At 32.9% G+C, this 26,722-nt stretch overlaps 1 protein-coding gene across 1 annotated transcript; it reads left to right on the forward strand.

Moving 5' to 3' along the window:
• Positions 1 to 984: 984 nt before the first annotated feature.
• On the forward strand, positions 985 to 23,434 carry LOC111424368 (protein big brother-like). Its single transcript, XM_023057872.2, has 4 exons — positions 985 to 1,377; positions 7,283 to 7,471; positions 22,951 to 23,181; positions 23,251 to 23,434. The coding sequence occupies exons 1-4, from the start codon at positions 1,198 to 1,200 to the stop codon at positions 23,278 to 23,280; spliced, it is 630 nt and encodes a 209-aa protein (XP_022913640.1). The 5' UTR covers positions 985 to 1,197; the 3' UTR covers positions 23,281 to 23,434.
• The last annotated feature ends 3,288 nt before the right edge of the window (positions 23,435 to 26,722 follow it).

A 26,722-nucleotide genomic window follows, 5' to 3' on the forward strand; every position in this document is an offset into this window, starting at 1 on the left:
TTTTTAATGCTCTCAACATTCTGTGATCCGTATATGTCATTCTTCATCTCGTTACTAAATTTCGCCATACATCATTTGTGCAACTCTTGCAATCAGAAGGACATGAGCAAACGACACACTATATGTAAACATTTTATTGCAGAAGATGATATAAGTATGGTGGTATCTGATGATTTCTGGAAACAAAGACCAAAACAGAGACAATCCGCCAACAGGTTGTCTCCGCAGCAGTTTGTAACTGTTTTCGCAATCTTTGCTCAGTATTAACTTCGGTGACGTACACTATGCTTTTTAAGTGATCCCAAAAATAAAAATCAAGAGGATTGAGTTCGGGCGGTCGAGATGACCAGGTCTCGACCTGCCCATCTCCCGGAAAGCACCTTATCTAGATGTATCGCATATCTAGGAAACTAAAAAACTTTTGTTATTTTTTTTTCACAAGTTTATGCGTATAGGTTGAGAATCACCCCGCATATAATATTGTCAATATTGATAGATTTTCTTTTTTATGTAAATGATTCATGGAATTAGGCATCATGCTGTATAAACTTTTTTTTTCTTCTTTTAGGGTTATATTCATTTAAAAAAGAAATCCATCTGCCAATCAAACAACATAATCTCATCGTCATTCATGAAACCTTTTCGATTCGTAACAGATACTTAACCCGGTATCTTTTACATCAAACGTATTCATCCCCTTTTTATTATTTTTCTTTTTTGGTTCTTGTCCTCCAACAAAAGACCGTCAACGAACGCCCCGGAATATCCTATCCAGACCGTCCCTTAATGGGCAACGTGATTTAAAACGATAAAACCCCCCCAGAAACAAGTCCGGAGGACTCCCATAGGCCGTTTCTGAAGCCCCCAAACAGATCCCATAACCCTCCGATTGGCAGCGTTTTATCGAGCCAGGCACGCCTCCAGAGAACGAGCGCTCCTCCCAGACTCCGGAGCCCCGCGTTTGTCCGCGATCAATTTTCCAGATCAGTGCGGCTCCGTTGCTCAACAGTTGAGCCTCAACTCCGGATTTGCGAGAGACGGTATTCAGATCCTTTTAAATCTACGAGAAGTGTTGAACCCTGCGTAGTGGGTTCTTTTTTTGATTTGTTGTTTGTGTATCGGATTCTTCTCCATCAATATCTTCCGATCATCTTGATCATTATTTTCGGTGGCGGACTTTTTCAAAAATAAGTTTTGATGATGCATGCAATGAATGATCCTTCGGCAGCCCTTGCCGGGATGCTACCCTTCGATTCCATCGGGTTGTACGAACAACCCAAACCGAGATTCATCTTCAAGATGCCAAGGGTTGTACCCGATCAGAAATCCAAGTTTGAATCTGATGAGTTGTTTCGACGGTTGAGTCGAGAGACTGAGGTAAGATATTTATCAAAATATCAAAAATGATTTTGTATTTTTTCACAAACATTTTATTTTGATAACATTATCTGAAGGATTGCTTAGAATTATTATATTAGATTCAAGAGTGTTCAGAATTATGTTGGATTAGGTTTTTGAAGTCTTATCTTTTTTTATTGTTTTGCTGAAATTCTTTTAATTTAAATACTTTTCTTTAATCTTCTTTATAATAGGAGTTAGGTAATAACCTCCTGATGATGTTATAACGAAACCGGTACAGTTTAATATTTAATATTTGTTATTTTGAGGTTTCAAATTTAAATTTATTTATCGTGATAAGAAGTTAAGTTTCTTGTGGTTTCGTTTTGCTTTAGTTTTTTCCACACTTACCATTTTCCCCATCTATTGACATAAGCTTTTTAAAACATTATTATAATGTATTTTTGAGAGAAAAGTGACTCAAAGAACTATATTAATATTTGTTGGACAATTCAACTACATTTACTTATATGTCTTGTTTAATTGAAATTTAACACTTAAACCTACTTTATATGACCTCTACATGATATATATTATTTTGCTGTATTTTCATTGACGCCAAGGCTCAAATATATCCATGCCATCTGGTAGTCATAACTTTTGGACCACATGGATAAACACTTTAGTTGGCTAGCTACATGTATCTATAAACAATAATGGTTATTCGTAAACTCATAAGTTTATTATAAAAAATATCTTAATTTAAAGCTCTTTTAGTTGTGTTAAAATAGATTTTTTCAGTAATTTCTAATTTTAACTAAATTATTATGTCAGTATTATGCATTATAAGATCATTACAGAAATAATGTTTTTATTAGTAATCATTATGGGCTCACTAATGGTGTTTGTTGATCTTAAATGCAACCAAGTGATCCAGAATTTCAAATCTGCAGTACTTGTGTAGATTTCTATGCTTGCTTCTTATATAGTTTGAAGACCTGCCACCAGTTTTGGATTTCCATATCTAAGTAGGGCAAAAAGAATGGACTAATTTATCATTTTATGGCAAAATGTATTTCAAAACACTAGAAATTTAGTACCTATGTATGGTACTGGGCAATACTGTCTTCTGGTACATAAATCTGGGCTAAATTATCTCTGAAACATGACTAAGTACAGAACATTAAAAATTGCTCACAAAAATGATTATGACTCATTATTCGGCATCTTTTACTTCTTTACCCGTTTCTTTGAGAAATGGACTAAATCGGCCCATTTGATTGCCTATGATTGCATTTCTTTAAATTTCTCTCAAAATACCTTATTTCACGTCTATCGTAAATACCTAATAACATAAAAAACCTCCTTACCACTGACAATGAATACTGATCACTTCTGCAACGAGTACTTCCACCATACACATCGCTACTTACCGCTCCTTCAACTTACAACTCCTTTACCAACCTTTATGTACGTCTTACTACGTGCTATATTACAACACCACATGCAATCCAACCATCATCGCAACCGTCGTTTCAAACCAAGTTTAAACTGTCTGCAATACCACGAACCGCATCGTGTATGAGGTACTTTATTGTAAAGGTTCTTTTTCTGTTTCTTTGAATTAGGGTAATAATAAGATAATCATGCTTGTTTCTAAATCGAAGTTTTTATATTTTTGATAATATGGAGAAGATGAAGTATGGATTAAACGACATCTTATCCAATTTGATATGGACACAATCGCATGTGTATTACCATTTCCTATGAGATAAACATCATTTTTGCCATAGTACGAAACAATTACACCGCCAGATAATGAACATAATCAACTAGTTTTTTAAAATGATATGTCACAAAAAAGTCTAGTATTATGAGTTAATCTGGCAGACTGCGAGATCTCTTGTGTTGATATTTATCCATCAAAAACTCCATCAGACACAACAATAGGCATTTTATTCAAATCAAATATTTCTGCAAGTAAATGAATTATTTCATGCTTGGATATAATTAGAATAGTCTGAAATTAAAAACTTCATCAAGCAGAATGTAATTTTCTGACGTCCTCATGAAAGTTATTATTTATGCCAGGCATACATTTGTGCATTTCTTGATGTGAGCTTGGTAGGTGTGCGTTCCAAGCTGCCACAAGTTCAAACTTATTTCTGGCGAAAGTTGCAACATAATCTGAAACGTCAAAATTTTTTTCAAAAGTCGCATGGCGTAACCCGATTTTTGTTTGTTAATTGAGAGAGTTTAATCTTTATTACAACACCTTTTTATTGATGAACCTCGTTTTATTTCCAAATCTGAGTCTCTTTTAACCTCGTAAATAAGTCTATAAGAATTTTCCTTTACTAGTTTAACATGTTTCGCATCATCACAATTATTGTGATATCAGCTATTATACCTGACATATAATTTGTAAACTACATTTTGTATGGTAGTTCAAATTGTAAATAATTTGATGGCTTTATTTAGAATTAAATTACAAAGTTCACTCTGCACACCATTTTTTAATAACTCTTATCATCCGCATAATATCAATCTATAAAATATAGCTTTAGAAATGTCACGCTTTAAATTGCAAATTTTTTTCCTAAAATTAAATTTGCTAAAATTAAAAAACCAAATTTGGTGAATTTGTTTACAATTGAATAACTAATTTAATAATATAAGCCATTTTTCAATATCTATATTTATAAGATATCATTTTTACGGTTTATGCGGAATTTATTATATTGAACGAATACTAAATTTAATTATTTTTTACTAGGTTATGTATCTATAATGATATAAATACCAACCTGGGTGAGTTTAAACAGACTTGAAAAACAAATTTATTGGTATAAATCATTTTGCAATGCTTTGATTAGATTAGAAGATATCATCTTTTCAATTTCACCTTATGAAAAAAAAAATGTTTTTAGGTTGACAATTTTTTTCTCTAAGTTATGTATAATTAGTATAGAGATATCAAACTTGTTGAGTTTATACCAACTTGAATAGCAAGCCATTATGCAATGGGTCAAATAGTTTAGGAGATATAATTTTTTTAAGTTCGTCTTAACAAAATTCTCGTTATGGATTAATATTGCTAACTTTTTTATGGTTTCATTTTTTCGTTCAGAATCGAATAACAAATTTTATGATATATATTGTTTTTCGATATTTCCATTACTTCATGAGATATCATCTTAGTTATTCTGGTTAGATCCCAAGTTTTTTTAATAGGTTGTGAGTAATGATAGAGGAGCTTTAAACCTTTACATACTTTAGAGCTTTATATCCTTAATACTCTACTGCCTCAGCAGAAAAGCTGCCTCGACAAGAAGTTTACACAATCAAACATATACAATATGACACTTAATTACACCTTAATGCTTCGATAACATGGTTGTCTCGGCTATCTTGCACAAAATAGATCTAGATTGTTACGTAGGGACTAGAAATAATTTAGTTGCTCGATGTTATTCGCCTCGCGGTCATTAAGACATTGAGAAACTTGATTTGTCTTTACTCGTACTTGTGTGAATGGATGTTTTATAATAATACTCACTCAATTACTTCTAAAAAAACGCTTCTGTCTCAGCAGCATAGCTGCCTCGGCTGCTATTCAACAAGATAGTATTGAAATGAAAAGTTTACTGTTTGTAGTTTTAGTATTGCCTCGGCAGTGAAGCTGCCTCGGTTACTTTCCAACAGGATAGTGTTGAAATAAAAACTTTACTGTTTATATTCTTAGTACTTCTGCTACTGCCTCGACTATTCTGCTCCAAGATAGTATTGAAATGAAAAGTTTACTGTTTGTAATTTTAGTATCTGTGCCACTGCCTCGGTTACTCTCCAACAATATAGTATTGATATAAAAACTTTACTGCTTATATTCTTACTACTGCCTCAGCAGTAAAGCTGCATGCGCAACAAATTTACCTAATTCAACCATTTATATGCCAAAAACATTTCAAAAACAGCTAATTACACTTTAATGCCCTTTAATTTCCAGATTTCAGATTTAAATTGTTTAATAAAGATACCAAACTTGATGAATTTATATAACAGAGATTTTATACCCAAAACAAAGAAAAACCATAACTTCACAGAAAAATTACAAAATTATCTTTGTGAGTCATAACCACAAATTCCTATCAACAACAACCTAGAAATAATAGATAACAACAACCGTTTAAAATTCCTCACATTACAAATCTCAAATCGCACATAAAAAATCATTTTTGAGATCTTTCTTCTTTATTAAGTAGATAGAAGAAAAAATAGTCGTTGAATTATTTAATAACATAAATATCGTAGGCTGACGCATAATATCTAAAATTTCGAAGAACTGCTCCTTCCTCAAACATATTAATTCATTTCGTTTATTTTACGTAAGCGGAATGGAAATTACATGCTGTTCGTGCTAATGTGCTTCTATTACCGGAACGTTCGTTTATTTTTAATCGACTCGTTTTACTTTACAATCATCGGTAGTTGCAGTCACGCACTGTTAATGTGTTCGTAATAATCGACACTTGAGTATTTAGCAAAATGAAAAGTTTATAACAGGTGGCTCCTCAATCATTACATATACATTAAAATTATTTAAGTTATTTAATAAGTTCATGTGGTTTATTCAATAAAATTCAAGATTAACTTAGTTTTGGTTTTAAAGAATAAAATAAATACAAAAAATTATTCTAATTATAACCGCAAATTGAATTTGTATTATTTTATTTGGGTAATATTGCGGTTATGTAAATTTTCAGTTTCTATTTAAGTAAATACGTTATTATTATTTCGTTTTTTGGTGAGTTAGTAAAAAAGGATTTAAGGAATGTCCGGAATTAATTAAAAAAGTCATCACATCTCGGGTTTCTCTCAATTTCCAAGAAACCTATTACTCAATTCATAAACTCGCCGATATCAATTTCTGTTTCTTTAACTTTCTACTAACTATGAAACGAAGCTTTTGCTTGAAGCTCGTAAACGCTCAAAAATAACCGTTCCACATAAACACAGGTTTCTGGAGTTTGCCAGCAGCAATAACCTTATGAATTATAGCACGCGTGCTTTGCACTTAACTTGTGATTTTCTGTAATTCTGTTATTAAACTAGATCGAACAGAAAATCGACTCCCAACAAAAACCAGGAAGTCACGTTAACCAATTTATCTTATCCAATTCTACTTTCAAATCGAATTTAAACTGTAAAAAATTTTAAATAATTAAAATAAATTTAAAATAAATTCTTTCTAATTATATCGTTTTATTCGTTTCGGTTATTAAAGTTTAAAATCATCATCGTTTCCACACTAACGAGTTCCATTAGTAAATTTTTCCATCGCAACGTAATCGAATATGTTTATTACAGAATGATTTTAACTATAAAAGTTAATTAACAACATTGAGGAAATTTTAATTGGATAAAAAAATAATAAACAAAATTAATAATGTTGTTTACTTTTATTTCTTACATATTATACTACAATTATTATATAAACCACAAGAATTTTACAATAACATTAAAATTAACAACAAAAATTGTTGTGTAAAATCGTCTTTAGAAGAACTTTTATTCCTTACTCACTTATTATAATTTAATATTGAATTGAATTGTTATGTAACATCTTGTTTCAATTTTTGTACACAATTGGATTGATTATAACTTTATAAAATAAATGTTGTGGTAAACTATTTTAGTTTCCTTGCAAACGTGAGAAACCAATTTGACAAATATTTACAGCAATAGAAATACTTTCACATGTCAATTTGAAGTAACCTAGAAAACAGCGAAGATCATGATTAATGTTGGATACACGAAGAAACTGGATTAATTAAAGTTGTGTGGTTATTTAAATCACTTGGACTTAAAAAGCTTTAACTTAAAACGTTGACATCTTCATGTCTTTATTAAGAAAAGACGAAAACTCATAACTTTTTTGTTCCAGGTAAGATACACCGGCTACAGGGATCGACCTCAAGAGGAACGACAAGGAAGGTTCTTGAATGCCTGTCGAGAAGGACACACAGAAATAGCATTTTCGACGACAGGGACAAATTTACAACTCGTTTTTTCGCCTCCAACCAACAGTTACATGCCCGAGAAGGAATGCGATTTCGACAAAGAACCGGGAAAGGTAGGTCCACTTCCAAATAGAGACAAAACACTTTATTGATTTTTTTCTATTTTCTTGTTCCCTTCTCCCTGGGTATTTCTAAAAACGACGCCTCCGCGTCCAAAATGGCGCCCGGTGACGCCGACGCTTTTAAACCAACCAATAGCTAACCGGCGTCGGTTATTGATCGTTCTTTAGACGCCATTTTTAGTGGTGAATTATTTTTTGTTAGGGTGTAATACATTTTTAGAAATCAACTTAAAAAGAAAACATTTTTCTACGACTTTTTTTACGCATTGTGACCATTCATGTGTTAGTAAATGAAATTGACACATCGCTTCTGAACGTTACACCATGTTCATGGACCACCCTGAGTCCGATCGGGATCGGATCCCCTTCAGAAATTGTTACCTGAAGGGTTTCCGACACACGAGCCCCACGCTAGCGAACGGGATCCTAATGTGTCCGTTCTTGCGTGAAAACAATTCGCATTCAAATGTATTACAACGTTAAATGCTATTTGTACAACATAAATACGTTAGTCTTTTTCATCTCAACTGAAAGGAGATAAGTATTTTTACTTGATGATGAACCGACAATAAATTGAAAAGAAGTTGTATTGGATTTTCTTAAAAGCTTTAAAAATGTTTTATTTATGTACTTATGATGACGCATTTTGCTTTTACGAGTTTATGTGAATCATTAATAAAATAAAAAGGTTGAATTTATAAATTTCATTCAGAATTTTTTAATTATGATAATGATATGATCAATTTAACTCTATTTCTGCCATATCAACATCCATTTTTTAGCATTTATTATCATATTTTTAAATTTGGCTTAGCTATAATTAGGAATCGAGTTGGAAAAACGATGACTATATTGAAGAATAGCAGGGCCGATATTGGATGCTGGATACCATATCAAGAACGATATTAACAGATGATGATGAGATGTTGAGAGAAATCTGTTAAGATGTATGGAGAGATGTTACGGACGACTGAGAGATGGACCAATAATGTTGAGGAAGGCCAAAGACAATATTGGAACATATTAGGGATGAAGATGCAAGATACAATACAATATCAAAGAGATGATGCTTGGAGATAACTTGAAGAATGCGAAAAGCTGGATATTCGCCATCCCCTTCGGCCGGATATCCGGTTATCCGACATATCTATCTGGCCATTATAATTTGTGAAGTGATACCCTATATTGCCATTATCGATTATTTCAAAAATTTATTTCTCAAAAACTAAAAGTGATTTTCCAAAACGGCTTTTTGCATTAAAAAGAGGATACTTTAATTAATAATTGATGATATTTTCACAAGGATCCTTCTAGAAATTAATTTTGTAGCAAATTTTGAAAGTTATCGATGAAAATTGCAACATCGAAAATTTTATCGAAACTTCAAATATTGTTTTCTCAAAAACTAAAGGTTATTTTTCAAATCGTTGGTTCATTGGAAAGAGGACACTCTTACTAACACGTTGGGACATTTTCAAACTCATATACCAAGAAATGGATTTTATACGAATTTTTAAAACTTAATCGGAGAAAATTGCAAAATTCGTAAAAATTGTCGATCATTTCAAAAATTTATTTCTCAAGAACTAAAAGTGATTTTCCAAAACGGTTTGTTGCATTAAAAAGAGGATACTTTAATTAATAATTGGTGATATTTCCACAAGGGTTCTTCAAGAAATGAATTTTATAGCGAATTTTGAAAGTTATCGATGAAAATTGCAACATCGAAAATTTTATCAAAACTTCAAATATTGTTTTCTCAAAAACTAAAAGTTATTTTTCAAATCGTGTTGATTCATTGGAAAGAGGACACTCTTATTAACACTTTAGGAAATTTTCAAACTCATATTCGGAGAAATGGATTTTATACGACTTTTTAAAACTTAATCGGAGGAAATTGCAAAATTCGAAAAAATTGTCGATCACTTCAAAAATTTATTTCTCAAGAACTAAAAGTAATTTTTCAAAACGGCCTTTTGCATTAAAAAGGGAATACTTTAATTAATAATTGGTGATATTTCCACAAGGATCCTTCAAGAAATAAATTTTATAGCGAATTTTGAATGTTATCAGTGAAAATTGCAACATCGAAAATTTTATTAAAACTTCAAATATTGTTTTCTCAAAAACTAAAAGGTATTTTTCAAAATGGATTGGTTCATTGGAAAGAAGACACTTTTATTAACACTTTGGGAAATTTTCATACTCATATTTCAAGAAATGGATTTTATACGAATTATTAAAATTTAATCGGCGAAAATTGCTAAATTCGAAAAAATTGTCGATCTTTTCAAAAATTTATTTCTCAACAACTAAAAGTGATTTTTTAAAACGGTTTGTTGCATTAAAAAGAGGATACTTTAATTAATAATTGCTGATATTTCCACAAGGATCTTTCAAGAAATGAATTTTATAGCGAATTTTGAAAGTTATCGATAAAAATTGCAACATCGAAAATTTTATCAAAACTTCAAATATTGTTTTTTCAAAAACTAAAAGTTATTTTTCAAATCGTGTTGATTCATTGGAAAGAGGACACTCTTATTAACACTTTGGGAAATTTTCAAACTCATATTCCAAGAAATGGATTTTATACGAATTTTAAAACTTAATCGGAGGAAATTGCAAAATTCGAAAAAATTGTCGATCATTTCAAAAATTTATTTCTCAAGAACTAAAAGTGATTTTCCAAAACCGCCTTTTGCATTAAAAAGAGGATACTTTAATTAATAATTGGTGATATTTCCACAAGGATCCTTCAAGAAATTAATTTTATAGCGAATTTTGAAAATTATCGATGAAGATTGCAACATCGAAAATTTTATCAAAACTTCAAATATTGTTTTCTCAAAAACTAAAAGTTATTTTTCAAAACGGGTTGATTCATTGGAAAGAGGCCACTTTTATTAACACTTTGGGAAATTTTCATACTCATATTCCAGGAAATGGATTTTATACGAATTTTTAAAACTTAAGCGAAAATTGCAAAATTCGAAAAAATTGTCGATCATTTCAAAAATTTATTTTTCAAGAACTAAAAGTAATTTTTCAAAACGGCTTTTTGCATTAAAAAGAGGATACTTTAATTAATAATTGGTGATATTTCCACAAGGATCCTTCAAGAAATGGATTTTATAGCGAATTTTGAACGTTATCGATGAAAATTGCAACATCGAAAATTTTATCAAAACTTCAAATATTGTTTTCTCAAAAACTAAAAGTTATTTTTCAAAACGGGTTGGTTCATTGGAAAGAGGACACTTTTATTAACACTTTGGGAAATTTTCATACTCATATTCCAGGAAATGGATTTTATACGAATTTTTAAAACTTAAGCGAAAATTGCAAAATTCGTAAATATTGTCCATAAATAGTTCCACCACTAGTTAATAGACATTTTGAGAAATTTCTCAAATAATACAATATCGTGGCAATATCGTACATATAATATTTCATAAATTATAATTTTCAATAATTTTTAAGAAACGGAATCTAATAATATAACATATAATATATATAACTAAATATTTATTAATTCAATGGAATCCTTAGCATTAATCATAATGTTTCAAGAATACGTGACAAGAAGAAAACGTTCAACACTAAAATTCATCTACAGAAACGATCCGATTAACGTCATCAAACTGTGGATATTTCCATTTGTTTTGTAACAGTTCACAAAAAAAAGATCGCACAATAAAAGAAATAAAATTAAAACTGTTTACTATCTATTCTAGTTTAAACAACAAGGTCGCGACATTTGTTAACGCATGACAAAAAGAGAAAAATGCTGATTTAAAAAACAAAGGACAAGGTTTGTTTGGAAAATCCGTACGAATGATTCAATAACTACTCTTCCCCGAAAGGACTCATTATTCCAATCACGAATGACCGGGAAATAAAACCCGAAACTATAAACCTTCACCACTATTCATAACAGCATACAATTTCTCAATCCTTAAATAAAAAAGAGAAAATGTGACATCTTCTTTCATCTTTGTCTAAAAACGGTTTACAACGTTATTAACATGCTCATTTAAAACGGTTAATCTCCAAGATTTCTTTGTAGGCACGCTGGAGGGTTTCTGCCCTTGTCTTAGAAACAATGAGGCCCTCAAGATTTACGGCGCTTTTAAAATTGGACCGTCTCGGACCGTCTTCCCCATCTCCTCTTCCACATAGAAAGAAACATAAATTTTGTAAAAATTCCCGCGCACACATGTTGTGTTATATTTTGACGTATCTTTTGCATGGGGAAGAGAGCAATTTGTCAACGGAGACCTCCAAGAAGGGTCTCAAAAAGATCATTTCGTGTAAGGTCAGCTTGTTTACTAGGCTTACGGAAATAAACATCGCGTGGAAAAAGAAGCCCTTTTTGTAAATTTTTCGACTGAAGAGGATAACAGCTGGGGAAGTGGTTCAAGATGGATAATAGCACGCGTCATATTGAAGCATTTAAAATACTTTGGTTAATTTGCCGGAACCGTCATGCTTAGGTATTTAAGATAAAAAATGTTTCTTAGTAAATAAAATTTAATTTTATTAATAACGCGTGCAGGTAATGAGTTCGGTTTTTGCGCCATCTGGAAGTTCATTTTGGTTAGGCTCCCGTTTTTTACCTTCAAACTTTCTTTTTCTTTTGCACGAGCCAGCACGTGTTCGTAATAATTAGTTAATTGCCCTTCGTCTTGGTATGTCGAGCGTATAAATGCTATTTCCTAACAATTATACGAAATTAGTTTACTTGCGGTGGAGTAAAGAAAAACCGCAAAAAGAAATAAAAAATTCTTGGTTATTTCTTCAGGTAGAAATAACATTGATGTAAACAAAAGAAAAATTTTAACTTTTCTAATCAAAGTTTTATTAAAAAAATTTATTGCAGTCATTTTGATTAGTTAAAAAATTAATGATAATGTCATTAGTAGTCCTTGTCACTGTAGTCCATGTCTCAACTCTGTTTCAACTCGGGGTATTCCCCGAGTTGTCTATATGATGTATAAATCAAGGAGGGTATTTAGTGCTAGATTGTTGTATATTTTTATTGAACGAAAAGCAGAACTAACACTAGACCTAGTACTAAAAACATTTGGGTTTCTGCCGAGCGTCTATTAAGACGGCTAAACCCGAATGTTTCTAGTTCTACGTCTATTGTTAGTTCCAGTGCTAGTGTTAGCTCTAGTTTTAGCTGTGGAGCAGGGTGGAGAGGGTTTTGTTGTGCGATTAAATTCCTAGCCGTCTTCTGTATTCATGTAATTCCCATGCTGATGAATCTCTATCGCCTATCTCACCATTCTTTGAAAATAATGTCCGGTTCTAACTAATACTTTGGTATTGTCGAACTCTATGGTGTGTCCTCTTTTCTGGAAAAGTTCTGCGACTGCAGATTGTTGGATTTTCACGATATCATTGTTTTTCAGGCATCTCGCAATTCGCTCCATCACACCTAAAACATAAGGAAGGCAGATAAAATCCGGCTGGTGTGGTACTTAGTATCTCCAACTATCTCCAGTAGTCTTCGAAATCGATCGAAATCATTTCTTATATCTAGCCATCAGCCATAAGTATTGTTTGTGATACTTAGGTTGGGTTGGATTTATAGCAGAGAAATAATCTCAGCCGACATCGCAAACGTCGGCCGGCTGAAGTATCACAAGATTATTTTTTATATCCAGCTATCAATCTCACCGAACCTAAGTATCATAAACAATACTCATGGCAGCCAATTTCCAAGACGTCGGCTGTCCGAAGTATCAAAAGCTATACTTATGGCTGATGGTTAGATATAAGAAATAATCTCGTGATGCTTGAGACGACTGCTGATTATTGGATTTTGTTTACTCGAACATCCCTCTCGTGTTCCTTGATGCGGCATTTGATGTTACATCCGGTTTGGCCAACTTAATACTTCCCACAAGTAGAGTACCGCTCCCTTTAATGGGATTAGATGTCTTTAGTTATCGGACAATCGTACTGTATTTTGCTGACCGTGCCGTATCGTACCACGATATCATTCTTTTTTAGGCATCTCGCAATTCGCTCCGTCACACCTGAAACATAAGGTAGATAAATCTGGCTGATGTGGTACTTACCAAGTCTTCCTTCTGTTTCCGTGTTTTGGTGGTTCATTGTATATCCCTAATCGTATTGCCGTTCTTCTGCAGTACATCTTGTAGGAATCTCTCTTCTTTCTTTAACTTTTTTTTGCCACATACATATTCTCTCTACTCTCTACTTAGGAATAAGGCTTTAATCACGGACTTCTTCTGTTGTGGGTAGTGATGAGATAAAGCCCTCATCTGTCTTTCTAGTGATCAGAACATCCAAGAAAGGCAAGTGTTTTGCAGTTTCCGTTTCCATGGTAAATGTAATCATGGAGATGAATTTAGGTGATCTAGAAATTCCTGGAGTCGCTCTTTGCCATGTTGCCAGATCACGAACGTGTCCTTCCTTAACGCTTCCTGATCTTAAAATTCATCGCATCTCATAGGTTGGGTTGAAATTTCAACTAATGTCTTCAAAGTCTTTAAAGTTCTCCAAAATGTGCTGCGCCACAAATAATGATTGCCGTGCAATAGGATCTTGTCAGAATTAGGTGATTTCAAAATTATCATATTCCTAATCGAAAGATCGTCCCAATTCATCAATGTATTCAATAGGTACATCAACAAGATGTGTAACATGGTCAAACAGAATCTAGAAGGTGGTACTAGAAATATTTTAGCCGTCTTAACAACATTACAAAACACGAATAAGACTTTGAATTTGCTAATTTATAGTGTGAAATAGTAGATGCTTACTTATGCGTGACATCACGAACGGTCATTTTAGCTGCCTCCGGGATGTAGCAATACTCTTAGATTCTTGGTATAAAAATAAAGCCAAATAGCCGAATTTATGTGCATTAAACGTAATCATTGAATAGTTTGAAATGCAAATTGATTTTTTTTATCTCTTCGCCGTATTAGTCCGTTATATCGAGGTTATTTAAAAAAAAGAAGTGGATTTTGTTAAAAAAAAAAGGTTTTTTTTGTTTTGTTGGAGGTAATTTGTTGTGTATTTTCGGATTTTGGGGTGGTCCTGCTAAATCACTCTAAATTTCAGGTAATCAACTCATGATTATGCGCCCCAGGTACCCTCCTTTCTGGGTCCGTTGACAACACAATTAGCAAAACCGGTCGTTAGCGAATCAAACCCCCGTCTATACGGTCCTCTTTCCGGTCGGACAAAATTGGCTAAGTTTTTACTGCCCACTGGTCAAAACTCAATCGAAATACAACACAATAACAACAAAAAAAAATCTTAATGATCCTAATAAAAAATCTTTTTTAACGACCTTAATAGCTAAAATAAAAAGTCTATTATATGATTAATAACGAGAGCTGACAGTTCCGTTTTATTTCATCAAAATACACCCACAATAAACGAACGTGCGCTAGTTAGCACAGCTAGCGCCTTATTTTCACGTCAATTAGTCGCTTTTGTGTTAAGGAGGCGGCTATTATTCGGTACCGTTTGTTCGTGGGGTGGCACGTGACACTCTCCACGTGATCCCTTTGTTTTAAACATATCACGCTTTCGCGTCTGAGAATACCAACAACGAGCTTTTATCTTATAAAACAAAAAAAATTCTCTTTGAAATGAACCACCTAGAGAGAATATTCAATAATGAAAGAAAAAAAATTTCGACTACACGTGTAATATTTCATTTTTGCAAAAAAATTCACTTAACCCTAGAAAGCTAAACTGTTCAAAAGTGACGTTAAAGCTAAACTATCGTAAAATTTACGACTGGAAAAAAAATACTTATAGGTAAAAATTTTGACGTTAATGAATATAATAAAATTAGTCAAAACGTATCATTAAAAACATGTTTAGGTCAAATTTGGAAATTACAAGTCCTCAACGTAATCGACACAGCACAAATTTTCTTCTGGAAACCGATTTCTGACTTTTCACAACATTAGTGACGTAAATAACACATACATTTACAAGTACAATGTTCAGAATGCCATACAATACGCACAAAGGCCACCGTTTAGTCTTGCGAACGACTAAAGCCGAATGATTTTAGTTCTATTTCGAGTGTTAGTTCTAGTGATAGTGTTAAGTAGTGCTAGTAAGCACTAGATGGTGCTAGATTGTATGTTGTTATTGAACTAAAACTAGAATTAACACTAGACCTAGAACTAGAAACATTCGGGTTTAGCCGTCTTTAGAGACGTGCGGCTAAACCCAAATGATTCTAGTTCTAGGTATAGTGTTAGTTCTAGTTTTAATTGTTCTGCAGCGCTAGACCAAGAACTAGAATCATTTGGGTTTAGCCACACGTCTCTAAAGACGGCTAAACCCGAATGATTCTAGTTCTAGTGAGAGTGCAAGTGTAAAACTAGAACTATCACTATACCAAGAACTAGAATCATTCGGGTTTAGCCGTCTTTAGAGACGTGCGGCTAAACCCAAATGATTCTAGTTCTAGGTATAGTGTTAGTTCTAGTTTTAATTGTTCTGCAGCGCTAGACGAAGAACTAGAATCATTTGGGTTTAGCCGCACGTCTCTAAAGACGGCTAAACCCGAATGATTCTAGTTCTAGTGACAGTGCATATCTAAAACTAAAACTGACACTATACCAAGAACTAGAATCATTCGGGTTTAGCTGCACGTCTGTAAAGACGGCTAATCCCAAATATTTCTAGTTCTGGGTATAGTGTTAGCTCTACATAGTAACAGTGCTAGTGTAAAACTAGAACTAACACTAGACTTAGAACTATAAATATTCGGGTTTAGCCGTGCGTCTGAAGACACCTAGTGTTAGTTATAGTTTTATTTGCTATTCAGCGCCAAATTATTGTATATCTTTTTTGAACTGACACACTAAACTTAGAACTAGAAACCTTCGAGATTAGCCGTTTTGAGAGACTAGCGAAAAATGATTAAAAAGTTTCTGGACACTTCTGGACATCTTTATAACGGTCTAGAAAGCGTTTAAACACTATTTGATAACTATGGAGATCATTAGAAAGCTTCTGGACACTTTTGGACATCTTTAAAGTTCCCTAGTTTATTACTAGAAGTAGAACTAGCACTAGACCTGGAACTAGAAACATTCGGGTTTAGCCGTCTTGAGAGACGAACGGCTAAAGCCGAATGATTCCAGTTCTAGGTCTAGTGTTCATTCTAATTTTATTTGTTATTCAGCGCCAGATTGTTGTATATCTTTATTAAACTCGTAATTTTTACGATACTTTAGCTTTTTAGCATTTTTTATTCATTAGATAAAACTAAAAATACTTCCTTCCAAAACTGTTACACAACAACAATGTCAAATACAGATATAAAGATTTTTTTATTTCAATTCCGACATAGAAAAACCTAGATATATCAGATAGCAATATAGGCTTTATGTGATATAGGTTCAACAGCATACAAGTTCCATTGCCCCCAGGTCCGAATGAGATCTCGTCAGCCGATAAAGAAACTAATAAACAGTTCGCCGCCGTCGGCGGGTAGCAATTAAACAATAAAAGGTGTGACAAATATCATTGTTTTCGAGTCGACGACATAAAATAGGCAACGTGCCCGAGCATTCGTCATTCGGCTTACAATACGAGCGTCAAACTCCGGGTCCGCGTTTTGCACACAATGCGATGATGCGGCGCCTCGCGTCGTTTCTCGACAATCCAATGCAAATAAGGTTGAATGAAAGTCATGACGACGAAGTATCGTAGGTAACACGTCGTTGATTGAGCCGTAATCGTTTCTTACAGATTTCACATCTCTTTCTCACAAAGACTCTATGATATCTCTATGATATTTATATTATACTCTTCAACGTCAACTTGAAATTGCAAATTGTACCCTATATATCATTACTATAATAATCTTGTTTTATGTAGATGTTTAAACTAATTTAATCTGATTTAACATGATTACTTAAATCTTATCACTCAAATCAATCTTGGGTAATAAATAATAACCGCACTATTTATTTCACGTAAGTTTCACCTGGAGCGGAGATTTTGGTGTTCGTCTATAATTTCGAATGTAAATCTGAAGGGATTGATTAGAAGCAACGTTTGCGTTGACCGTTACTATTTTACCATTTGCATTTATTTGAAATTGATTAGATTCACCAGGAAGCAAAGAAATTGCTGTTTACGTCCAAGAGTATCCTACTTATGCGGAATTCCAGATTTTCATTAAGGATATTATGTCCATTTGATGTTTATAATCTATTTTTTTAACGTTAAACTCATTACTTATGTTTATAAGTCGTATTATAAGAAAATTAATGCATTATAAGTAGGTTATTAGTTTGATCGGGATTCTAAAGAATTTTTATGGATTTGTTTATATTAATTAATTTAAATCGTAAGTTAAAGAAAATATAGATATAAACGATAAAGTTATGAAGTGAAACATTTTGTTTTACAGCATTCTAATAGATACGATTTTTCATTAAAATATTGTGCGTTTACTTCACACTCCAGAGTGGGAAATGCGTGATTTAGACGAGGTCGCTTGTTGCTAAAACGTTGCAATTAATATCATATCGACACAAAAAGAATTGATTATTAATCAAACCTCATGTAATAAGTTATAAGATAACGTTAATGCATAAATGTAGAAAAAGAATAGATCAACTTTTGGAATTACTCTTATTTCCATCGAATTCTGAATCAATGATGATGCAACTTGTGATAAGTTGCAAAAATATCGGCTTCGAAACTTTTTTTGCTGGGCACCAAGAATGAACAACAATGTACTTAATTTATTCTCCTTCGAACAAATCCAGAACGGAGTTGCATCTATTCTTTCAGTTACTGGAGTCTATGTTGGATGAGGTAAAATGAACTACAAATCTTGAGGCCACTGTAAATGATCTTACTAGAGTTATTAAAACGACCAGTACAGGGTGTCCAAATTTCGATGGGTTTGCAGGGTATCTCAGTTATTATGAAAGATAGAAAGTTGCGGCTTTCGCGAACCTGAGCTACTTTTTTGTGAAACTTACAATGGCGCAAACTAAATTTTCATAGCCCCCTTCGTTTTTGATATACAGGTAGTGTTTGAAATTTACGATTTTCAGACACCTCCTGTATCTCGGCTATCCGCAAACTTAGTAAAAAAGTAAAAACGGATTCTAATAGATTTTTTCACGTAGAATCCAATGGTGCACGTAGAATTTTTCTAGTCATCCCGGTTTTTGAGTTATAAACACAACTCAAATACTGAATACTCAACTTCTAAAATACTTAACTCTTTATAACTCAAAAACCGTGTTGACTAGAAAAATTCTACGTGCACCATTGGATTCTACGTGAAAAAATCTATTAGAACCCGTTTTTACGTTTCCGGATAGCCGAGATACAGGAGGTGTCTAAAAATCGTAAATTTTAAAACACTCCCTGTATATCAAAAACGAAGAGGTCTATGAAAATTTGGTTTGCACCATTGTAAGTTTCACAAAAATGTAGCTCAGGTTTGCGAAAGCCGCAACTTTCTATCTTTCATAATAACTGAGATACCCTGCAAACCCATCGAAATTTGGACACCTGTACACTGATAGATAATATTTTTACTAATGTACTTCCATGTGGAAGTGACATATTCATTCAATCTTATCGGATCATAACACTCAAAGAGTAATCATAGAAACTGATAGTGCAATAAATGATTCGGAATATATTAAAAACAGAATATTTACGAAACACAAGCTAGATTTAATAAGTCAACATCTGGAAGTGACAGATTAGCATGAAGTCTATCGATTAGTTGATTCCACGAAATGTCACAATTTATTTATTGAGAAACTTAATTCCATAATTCATCAGATTGTGAAAGTAAAAAAGCTAAATATTAGTGAAAACCAAAATAAGTGGATTACCCAAGAAATAAGAACACTATCAGCAATAAAGAGACAAATGTACGAAAGCCACAAGAATAAAAAAATGGATAAAGAAACAACGTACGACAATTTTTGTAAATTATTAAAAAGTGAAATTGAAACTATTAAAAAACAGTTGAATGCAGACTACATTATTAATTCTAATAATAAAACAAGAGCGTCTTGGCAACTAATAACCCGCCTTCAAGGTAAAGCTACCACAAGTGGTATAAATCCAGCAGATTTTGAAGCTACAAATGAGCAGTTCTTAAATATTCTGACGGAAATAAATGACTATTTTATAAAGATTTGTCAAAATATGTTGGTCACCACTTAAATATTCGAATGTACGAAATTGAAGTCTTACAAATAATAAATAATTTTAATAACACAACAATTAAATACCTACGAGCATGCTAAAAAGGCATAATTCAATTTTAGTATTCCATGTTTTAGTTTGCGTTCAAAGTGGTTCAAAATACAGGGTGTCTCAGCGAGACCGGTCATTAGACGTTTCTGGGGTTCTGGCGAAAATAAAAATTTGAGAATTCAGAGGGTATTTTCAGGGTTTATAAATAAGTTTGCTTTTTGCAATTTGATTCGGCCGTTCTCGAGTTATTCGAATTTTTCTAGAAAAATCTGCTTCAGCAGACATTTGTTCAAAAAATCAGAGAACACTCGATTTTTGGGATATCAATTTAGGATTCAGAATATGCTTAAAGAACATGATGGAGTATGTTTTGGTGCCGAGAACGGCTGTCTAGAACGTTTGGTCACTTTACTATGGCACGTTAACTTTTCAAAATTTGGTAGTACCATAACTTCATTTTTTTAAATGGCACCTTCATATTTTATTACTTAGTCGTCTTCGGCGTCTCATTCTACATCTCTTATATCCTATATGTCCCATACCTAACATTAATAGTTTAGGAGATAATTAGGGTTTTTTTGAAAAATGCACCATATCATGGGTATTTAGCCTAGTGTGCCATGAAAAACAAGCCTTCTCAATGAGTTCTTGTCAAAGACTCACTAGTTTCCCTCACTTGATGCATAAATAAAGTAGGTGGCGACTTTCGGTATAACCGGAAGTGCTAGAAATCTGAAAATATTTTAGACGAAGAGAACGTAATTGATAATACTTAAGTCTGAATTCTCAATTTTTTATTTTGGCCAGAACCACAGAAATGTCTAATGACCGGTCTCGCTGAGACACCTGTATACGATTTCGTGAGATGTAACAGAGGTTGCGTGCGATCGAGGTGTTGCAATTGATAGTATTTTGACACAAAACTAATTAATTTCAAATTTTATCTGGCAGCATTTACGATTTTTCCTTACAATGTTGTAAATTTATTTCAACTTTTAGATTCAAAACTACATGATTTCACCTCATTTAGCCAAAGTCCAAGCGGACGAGATTATGTAAAAACTAATAAATATTAAGAATTTTGTGAAATGCATTGAATTTGTCTGACAGGATTCTATCTATCTGAAGTGTAATACGTTTGAGTAATTACAAAATTGGTTTTTGCAGTTTTCCCAAACTGTATCTGGCGATATTTTGATGTTTTAACTCTTCGATAGGTTTCTTGGAGAAATATTTTCAACTGGTGTTCAAAATATTTTCAACTTGATGTTTTGCAGGATATTCAAAGCAAAACACTATGTGCTTCATGGTCATAACACTGCTTGATGCGGGACGTAGTATTTTCCATTTCCATATTGGTGTACAATTATCATCGATTTTGCAGCTTCTTTGAAATTGTAAAATTGAATTTGACAGAATTTACTACTTTTGGAAGATTTATTGTGTTAGTACTACGATGAAAATTGCTTGGATGTATTTCTTTTTGTAACTGAAGAAATTTCTTCTTAGTTCCGTTTATAATAAAAATAAAACTTCTTCTTTTAAAGTAAAATAAATCGTTAAAAATTAAACGTAAAGGCTTAAATTTGTTGAATCATGCTCAAAAACCGTTTAATTCCCAGAATCGAATTTTCTTCATTGACAAACCGATACCAACGCAACAAAAACGGAAATTAGAAAAAAAATTTCCAATCTTCATTGATAGGAACGTCCCGGCATCATAAAAAATTGTGTTTAAAATAAAAATAGAACACACTCTGGGTCTATTTTATGGATTTGTACTTCGTTCCGATTTAATTCAATTTCCTCTTTCAAATGCCCGAAGCGGATTACTCATCGTTTTTTCGAGTAAACCGTCGCGTCGTCCTGGTTAACGCTGTGACTGAGTGACTTGCTCATATTGACTCTTGCGACCTTGCCACCATACAAATGACGGATTTTACCTAGAAAATGATTACGCAAACGCTCCCACTATTCTTACAAAGTAAAATCCCTGCGTTGTTCTATTAAAAAATAAATAGTTAGGGAAACCCCAGTCGTTTTATTTGATTTATTAAAACATTTAAAAGGTGAAATGAATAACTTGCGGCGATTTAAAAGAAATGTCTACATAAGAAGGTCATGATTAAAGTTAGTTTGGCGTCACGCTGTATTAGTTTACGTTACAAGGGGGTATGGGGAACCCCTTCTTCGTATGGTGACATTGTATCGTATGCTTAGAAAAAGGCGTGCGAAAAATTATGTCATCAGATTTTTTTTTGTATTTTAGTTGGGAACGAAGAACATCTGGCTAGACGTGTGCTGTTGGGGTTGAAGGCTCCCGACGGATTTTATTTTAACATCCCGCTGGGTATATTACTACGTTTTGACTTGGTCTCTATTGGAGCTTTTGTTCGATACGTCAAATTTAATAGTGTTAATTCACTTAATGGATTTTTCAACATGTTTAAACAGATTTAAAAGAATTTTTCTTATAATTAACACAGTAATTAAACATGATTTTTGAAGTTAGAAGTACTGATATTGGAGTGAAATGGGCGTGTTTATTTTCACCCTTTTGCACAAAACCCCCTTTGAATTATATTAGTCATATGTCTGTTACAAAAACTACCCCTTGGTCAGTAAGGCTGGACATTTCAAAACCACACCCACTAATATTACCTGAATCAATTCAATTTTTGATCGATATATTATAGCCTAATTTTGTACCTTCATCTCCTTTCGAAATTATCTTCTCACGTAACAGGTAAATGGATGTGGGCGTTTCACCGCCACATCCAAAGAGCTATAGAAGACCAATTAAGAACAAAAGGAACCCACCCGAAACGTTCTCCCTAAATAACAATATCTGTCGGCGAAGTCAATTTTTCTTCATCTTGTCTTCCTTCTTCAGCCGTCACGCTGTTGCATACAAAGCCATGTGGTGGTGCATTCGGTACTAAACAGGGGCCAATAAAATCTACGCGGGCTCTTCAAAGTAGAACTCTCTCCATCATAAACCGTGTGTTTATTGTAACTCAGCCGTGGCAGTCGGGCTAAATAACTATTAAAACGACGGTTTATGGCGTCGAGGCGCCTCGATTCGGCGTCATTACACTCGTCTTTACTCCGTGTAAATAATCGGCGGTTTATTTAGTTTATTTCAAATCATTAAAGATTAAACACATTTTATCTCATTACTTATTCACATATTTCTTTTAAATTATTTGTTGCAGGTTCATTTAAAATCGTCGTTTATCATGAATGGGGTTTGTGTTAGATGGCGCGGTTGGATAGATTTGGAACGACTTGATGGTCTTGGATGTTTAGAATACAACGAAGAAAGGGCTCAAGCTGAAGACGCTCTTCTCAAAGAACAAATTGAAAGGTACAACCAGAGGCTGCGTGAATTCGAAGATAAAAGATCTTATAGGAGTCAACAAGAAAGAGCCGATCAAGATTTAGATGTAAGAATTTTAAGACGTTTATTTATATAAAATTACTTTATTTGTGTGTTGTTGTTGTTGTTGTTATAGGTGTGGTCGAATAGAAGAAGGGTTTATTAAGAAAAAATGAGCTAGAAACAAATTACTACCAAAGTGTGTCGTCGTAAATGTGTACATTTTTGTATTATAAGTGATTTTACCGTTTAGTTCAAAAAAGTTTTATTTTATTTGTACATAATTATTATTTAAATTAGATCTTAAAGACTTGAAACGCTTTGTTTAGTTTTATTTTTCGTACCTTCGGTTTTTTCTTTTCCAGAACCCTTTTTCAATTTTTTTTGATGATTTTTTTGGTGTATATAACAACTGATTATGAAATAAATCATTTCGTTTATATAAAAGTGTTTCATTCAGGGTAAAAATAAACTTGACTAATACTGGACCACATCCTATATGTAAGTATCCCATACAGGATTTGAAATATTTGGTGCTGCATTTAATTTATTATACTATCTATTGTGTATTGAAGTATAAATACACATCCCAGTGAAGTATGAAGTTCGTTTATCAAAGTTTGTGCTTTACCGTGATTTGATACATCTTTTATAATTATTTATTAACAACGATTTCAGAAATAATTTGCTACGTATTGTTACTCTGGCAATAAGAGTTAAATGAATGCTCGTATTAACACGAATACTGGCGATAAAAGCTATGATACATAAACAACCATTATTTATTGATAAGTAACATCACAAATCGGACTCTTTTTTCACACAAAAAAGTACTACAAATTTAAAACATGTTTTTCAGAATTGGAACTCTGATGTATAAACTGGCAGCATTAATCTTGGTATCTCATCTATATCGCTACCTTGCACTCTTACGCAAAGGATATATTAAGATTATATTTGTGTATATTTCATACATCAGAATATAGATTTCAAATTTAGCAATGATTAGTTAAATCATTTTATGCCACTGCAAAGTTTTTTGTTCTTTGTTTCTGATACAGAAAAACTAAGGAAATTGACTATCAGAATCATCAGAAACGTTTCAAAATGAAATTTTTTGAGTACCTACAGCAGATTTTGGAGATCATATTATTAACTCAATTTCTACCTCTACTTGTCGCTCTAATTGCACATATGTATCAAGATGAATCGTATCAAGTATTTGTTACATCTAGCACTTTTGGAATTGTTGTCTAAAGTGAAGATTAAAAGTTCTAGCTATGCAACACAACTCACTGTGAACTTCCAAGATACTACATTAACGTGGGAAAATTTCCCGATGAACAGTGAAGATTTTCGATTAGTTTCCCAAAAGATTACTTTTAGCGTTAAAGTGAAAACTAAAGCAATTCAAAATAGTTCTTCCTACAGAATATTTTGTGATGTACTAAACTATCTAGCTATATTCAAACTTACTATGACTACTTATGTTAATGACTTGAAATTATGCAATTTCATCCGTCTTTCAAAACTTATTTTATACATCTTTCGCATTTCACGTCATCCTAAAGCTTAATCTATTCATATACTGTTGTCACTCCAAAATCAGCCAACAAGTCTTGAATAAGAGAAGTACCAAGTTATTGCCGTTTCTCTTCAAGTAATTTAAACTCATATTTTCTCGAATTTCAGGAACTTCAAGTGTTTGGTAAACTTTTCTGTAATATACCCACTGTCTGTAATATGCCAGAGAATAGCATTCCAGTTTGCTTCTAGTAATAAGTTTGTTTACATCACCATTAAATAAAGCTTTTCCGCAACGTTCGAGGTTCATTTCGCACACACTATTGAGTGATAAATCAGGACATTGCGGATTTCTGACTTGCTAAATATCTATTTGGTAAAGCTAGAAATGAAATGTGACTTTTTTGGCGCCCAATGTGGGGCCCATTTGCTGGAGGCCATTCTGTTGGAGGCCATATTCTCTTGGAGGTCGTTTGTTGGAAGCCCATTCTGTTGGAGGCCAGAGATTTCTTGGTTTCAGATATCTTTTGTGGTTGTTTACTTTTGTAATTGGATCTTTCTTTGGTTATGGCGTTGAGAGTGGCTGTAGGTTATATATCCAAGGATGAGTTATCGTGTGAGTTAGAGTTGAGAGGTGTTAAATCGAGTACCGTAGATGAGATGAGTACGAGGTTAACACGATTGTTGCAGATAGAACGAGTAGATGGTACTGTGGTTGAGAATAAGTTGAAAGAGGTGCATACGTTGTTGGAATCATTTGATAGTAAGAATGCTAGATGTGTCGAATCTAAGGTCTGGCATACACTAGGTCGAATTAAACGTATGAGTGAGGTGTCTGAGGGTCGAGTTACTTTTGTTTTGAATTTTCGGTGCTACACTTTTGGCTCAAGCCATTTTTTTGATCACAAGCCATCAAATTTTGGGATACTTTTCTAATAAACTATCATCTAACTTTGACTTTTAATAACAATTATTTAAGGCTAAAGTTACGGCTAAACTTAAGGCTGTTGTAAACAACGACGAAATTACGACACTTTATCCTAGTCTTTGTTGTTTTCCAAAAATCCACAAACGTGATTTTGTATCTGTTCTATATATGTTCCCAGCAAATATTTAACTAGTTTTCTGATGAACATTCAGTGTTTTTAAAAACTATTTCACTTGTTACGTTTTTAAATTGTTATTCAACGCAACGCAACGCAACCCAACCCAACCCAACCCAACAATGTAATAATTTAGATGAAGAAGAAGATATACTTTGCAATGTTGAATCTGCAACTACAAATCATAGAAATCATTGAAAACTATACCTACATACAGCATATTTTAAGCACAGCAGCCAATTACAGAGTTCCAACCCATAGCTATATGCAGAAAACCACAGAAATAGTATGTAGATTATAGATTAAACTATAAAACCATACAAAATACATAACAACACCTGTGAACCGAAGACGACAGATTGAATTTTGTAAAGTGTATTTGTAAACTGCACCCATAATAAATTGTATCTCTATTTCGAATACAAAAATTGCGATAGCCAGAGTAATAAGGTAGGTGGAATAAGGTGGTACAAGTGATTATATTCCGGTGAGGTATTTTGATGCACAAAACTGGGATCATGATGTTATCACTTATAGATTAGCTGATGACATCTATACAATACATTAATAATTTTCTATACATTCAAAAGTAAGCAGATTTCCTTGGACAACATTACAGGATTTGCTTTTTGAAGACATGATCAGGTATGATAAGATATGTTTGATGATTGAGAAAAAGTGAATTAGATATTTGGACAAGATTATGAAAAAATAATACTTTATAACAAATTTGCATGTTTTGTATTCGCCAGCTCAATGATTGCTGATGTTAGCGATTCGGGAAATATTCTGCACAACTGGGCAAAAAGTAATGTTACATTAACTTAACATTTACAACAAGCCTTAAGATGTATGTTAAGAATTTTATCAATTGAAATTTATAAACTTATCATTGACAAAGATATAGATAAAGAAAGGTTGATTATCATTGTTGAAGAACTTGTCAAGAAAGAGGGAAGACGATTATTTCATTGTTTATGT

The sequence above is a fragment of the Onthophagus taurus genome, chromosome 6 (assembly GCF_036711975.1).
Source record: "Onthophagus taurus isolate NC chromosome 6, IU_Otau_3.0, whole genome shotgun sequence".
Lineage (NCBI taxonomy): Eukaryota > Metazoa > Arthropoda > Insecta > Coleoptera > Scarabaeidae > Onthophagus > Onthophagus taurus.